At 28.9% G+C, this 4,158-nt stretch overlaps 1 protein-coding gene and 1 long non-coding RNA gene across 2 annotated transcripts; both read left to right on the forward strand.

Annotated features, from left to right (window-relative positions):
- On the forward strand, positions 1-1,316 carry LOC108686908. The gene is made up of 3 exons (XM_018192420.1): positions 1-614; positions 813-971; positions 1,166-1,316. The coding sequence occupies exons 1-3, from the start codon at positions 562-564 to the stop codon at positions 1,314-1,316; spliced, it is 363 nt and encodes a 120-aa protein (XP_018047909.1). The 5' UTR covers positions 1-561.
- Positions 1,317-2,335: 1,019 nt separating this feature from the next.
- LOC108686992 lies at positions 2,336-4,152 on the forward strand. The gene is made up of 3 exons (XR_001931730.1): positions 2,336-2,532; positions 2,927-3,078; positions 3,854-4,152. It is a non-coding gene; the product is annotated as an uncharacterized LOC108686992 (long non-coding RNA).
- Positions 4,153-4,158: the final 6 nt, after the last annotated feature.

The raw sequence follows: 4,158 nt of genomic DNA on the forward strand, positions 1-4,158 counted from the left end.
CGAAAAGCTCAAAGAATCAGCTTTGGCCGATTTTAGACAGAATTTCTGGTTTGCATCATTTGCATCATTTATCATCGGTGTTTATCGGTGTTTATGGCTACCAGAAAGCTTGCCTAATTTCTTCAATCATTTGTGGATGAATATCTAAATTTAAAAAACAATGGATTCTCAATCAACAAACAGCCCCTGCAAATCAATATTTGTGCTTATCTGTGATGCTCCTGCTTGAGCATATGCACAAAATCGCATAATGGACACTTTGCCTGTGAAAAATGCACTGTCAGGGGTGAAAGAATAAACAGGCGAATGACTTTTTTGGATACACTTCTGCTCCACTTTGAACCGATATTGATTTCATTAACAGGTCGCAACCAGAACATCATCTTCAAGGTATTTTCGCATTTAAATTGATTTCAGTTCCATTGATAAGTCATTTTCCTATAGACTACATGCATAATTCCTGTCTTGGTATAAATAAGCAATTTCTAAAGTTGTGGATAGATAGGTCGAAAACTTCCAGAGCCCAAGTTCATCTTAATATTTTGTCAGATGCACTGACAAATGTGTCAAAGTATATTCCAACAGTACATTCTCGCCAGACTGCCAACAGCTTTGTAAGTTTAGATGAAGCTAATTATTTCATAATATTTTAAAATCTTTTATGATTAATTGTATGTACTTTTGTTTGTTGTGCAGTAAACTCTACTTCGCAATAAATCAATGATTCGAAAAGTATGAAAAATAATGATCTCATATCATTAACAGTGCCACATATGTACCTCCTATTTGTAACTTTATTTAAATTTCTGTAGAAAGGCAACAAAAGTTTATGATAAAAATTCCCGGCATCTCATCTATCAGCCCTGGGAAAGCCAATGGATCATCATTAGGAGCGACACGATGAATCACATCACTTGTCTGATATATAAGATTGGTAGCCCTGTATCCATAATCTCACAGTTTATATCAATGTATATACACAATATCAAAACTTATTAGGAAAAAATGAATCTATTACCTATATCTTTAAAATTTACAATTACAATCTGTATACTGCTGTTTCTGTGATATTGCTAAATAGGAATAGAAGTAAATTATAAGGACTTTCAATAGCATTTCCCAATGCTTATATTTATTAAAATTTATATTTATTAAAACTTTCTAGAAATTTGTCCAAGTTTATACTTACTAGATTTAAGCATTTGAAGAAGCTGAGACAAATCCTTCTCTTAAGGAGTGTTTCTCTTTTGAGAACACAAATTAGACCACAAATTGACTGTGCTCGAGGTTCATTGGATAAGTCTGTTCTAAAATGAACTAATGAGCGGTGAGCACATCTATGTTGATTTATGCTTTCAAAAGGAAAACCAATAAAACTATATTAACTTCTATGATTTTAAGATTCGGTTTCACAATATATTATTTTAATTACTAAATTACTAATTTATTAGTAATAAACATTTTGTTCTATAATACTAGAAAAGGAAAAGATTATTATTTACACGTTAAGTTACAAAATAATATAAACAATAATAAACAAAGAGCCATACGCTGTCTTTATTGCGAAATATCTCGATTCGAATTTGTTAACAATTGGTCTCACAGACATTTCGACCATTATTTGATATCATCATCAGTATGAAACATAAATCGATTTAAAATAATAGTTAATAATAATTTCTTAACAATGAAATATAAGAAAATTACGATGCATGGATATATAAACTTGATTTTTTTTATTCTTCCTTACAGTGATTTGTTTGATCCAAGGTTTACAACATTTAAATTTGTTATGAATGACATCGTTCTATCTTCATTTATCCTAAATATGATCGTCTTAATGTACAGGAATTCTGATTAACAACTCAATTGGGTTAGATCCTTCTTATATGAAGCATACATATTAATAAGATATTTGATTTTCAGACTGACCTGATTCATTACGGTTCGACGATATAGAAAATGAATCCTCAATGAGAAATCATAATAATTGCTGTGATAAGCAAATAATTTCTTACAGAGGAACATTACTGATTTGTTAATAGTTCATCTCTTTAATGTGTCTTTCTTAATATTATATTTTTATGTTGTATTTTATATTGTATTTTTAAACAAAAATACATAAAAATATATATAAATTATTTTAAGTGCACATCACAAACTCATTCTCCTGTTCCTATAATAATAAATAATAAAAATAGCCAGTGCTGGTAATGGTTATTGTAACAGATAGACTTGATTTTATTAAAATATTAATAGTTATTAATGCTAATTCAATTTATATATTATTAATTTTTATGTTGCAATTTCTTCATATCATTACAGACGAATGCAGAGACTATATCTGTAACTGAAAAGATTGTAACTGAAAAAATTGTGACAAATGTAATGCTATTGAAGCTCTACTAAAAGAGGGGAATGGAGGTTATAGCACAAGATCTGTTTGTGCCTCCATTGCCTCTAATGACGCTGAAACAGTTTTTGCAGTGTGAAAATCAGTTGGAAGTAAATATCAACATGAGAAAACAATTTGTAAGTATATTCATGTTGTCATATTTACTAAATATTACTTTAAATGCTTGTATTATCCGTTAGGAAAATTGTGTTTTCTCAGAAATTTATTCGCCATCTTATAATAATACTTTTAAATTTCGCCATTTAATTTCTCATGTATCATCAAGTACTTTTTTTTATTTATATGTATTAAATTTGGTAATTTTATATTGAGCATCATTGAAAAAGATTTGATATAACATTAAAGTATGACAATGCAAATAGAAAATTAAGTGGCAAAATTGCTACATAAAAAGATGTATGATGATCGGTACTAAATTAACCATCGACTAAATTCATTTTCGCTGTCTTATATACATTTCTTCCATTCATAATATTCCATTTGTGTATATTTTTTGTAACTATATTACAGGAACATGTCGAATCAGAAGTTCGACGGGTAAACAGTTTATTAGAAATACTTTATCACAAATTATCTCTAATGAAATAGTCACTCAAATATCATGGACAGGTCAGAAGAGTGATGTAAGCTTTAAATCTACATCCATATCCAACTAATAATCGGTAACATTTATTCCATTATACCTACTTTCCCATAACAACAAGGTTTAAAACATTTTTGTGAAATTGGAAACATAGCCTTTTACATGCAATCTTCGTAGCATCCATGAAATTCATCATAAATATTATTTAAAAATATCGATGAGTTACACATAATTAGTTAAACATAATACTACATATCAAAGTATAAAGGCCCCTATATAGATAATTTTAACAAGTGTGAATTATATAAATGCGAAAATTATATTCAAAATTAGATTGAGATGTCTATTGTTTCTGATATCAGATAAATGTTCAACTAATACATTCTAGTCATCTTAAGCCTCATGCTAACAGATAATTTTGGAACGTATAGCTTGGTTGCCCATACTAAGGCTATAATATGCAGAGTATTCGCATCCACTATTTTTAGTCCCTTTGTCACTCTCTTGCTCCTTTTTCCAATCCCTTGCTCTCTCTCCACTCCGCCGCTGAGCTGAGAAGATTGAAGAGAGAAGATTGAAAGTTAAAGAAAGAACAAAGAGGGAAAGGACTAAAAATGGCGGATGCGAATACCTATATTATAATGCTCCCATACTTTTACACTTGTTTGAAACGTGCAAGTTGATTGATTATTTAAAAAAAAAATTTGCATTGGTGCAAAAGTGAAAAAGTGTAATTAATCAGAACAAACCTATTGCCTTATATAATATTTAATTGATTTGTTTATAAAATTTATAAATATTATTTTATATTTTTATTTTTATTAATGCAATTATTTTAATTGTACATATTTCAGACTCAGTGATGAAACGGTTACCAAGTTCGACGTCTGCCGAATTAGAAGAAGCCATAATTGGAATGTAGCTTGGTTGCCCATACTAAGGCTATAATATGCAGAGTATTCGCATTCGCTATTTTTAATCCCTTTGTCTCTCAGAAGCCATCAAAAAATGGTTTCATCGCTCAGATGATAGAATAAAAAGCGTTACAAAACAAAATAAACAGTATATAAAATTAGTATAAACAATATATAAAATATAATAAAACATTACTATATTAAAATCATTTTTTAAATAAATATAAAATATATAAATGTAACAA

The sequence above is a fragment of the Atta colombica genome, unplaced genomic scaffold (genome assembly GCF_001594045.1).
Source record: "Atta colombica isolate Treedump-2 unplaced genomic scaffold, Acol1.0 scaffold101, whole genome shotgun sequence".
NCBI lineage: Eukaryota > Metazoa > Arthropoda > Insecta > Hymenoptera > Formicidae > Atta > Atta colombica.

What these genes read in the sequence shown, in the direction of transcription:
- LOC108686908 (XM_018192420.1), top strand. Translation starts at nt 562, where the DNA reads ATGTGTCAAAGTATATTCCAACAGTACATTCTCGCCAGACTGCCAACA. An exon ending in GCCAGACTGCCAACAGCTTT is followed by an intron (nt 615 to 812) that starts GTAAGTTTAGAT and finishes AAATTTCTGTAG; the next exon opens with AAAGGCAACAAAAGTTTATG. An exon ending in ATCTCACAGTTTATATCAAT is followed by an intron (nt 972 to 1,165) that starts GTATATACACAA and finishes AAAACTTTCTAG; the next exon opens with AAATTTGTCCAAGTTTATAC.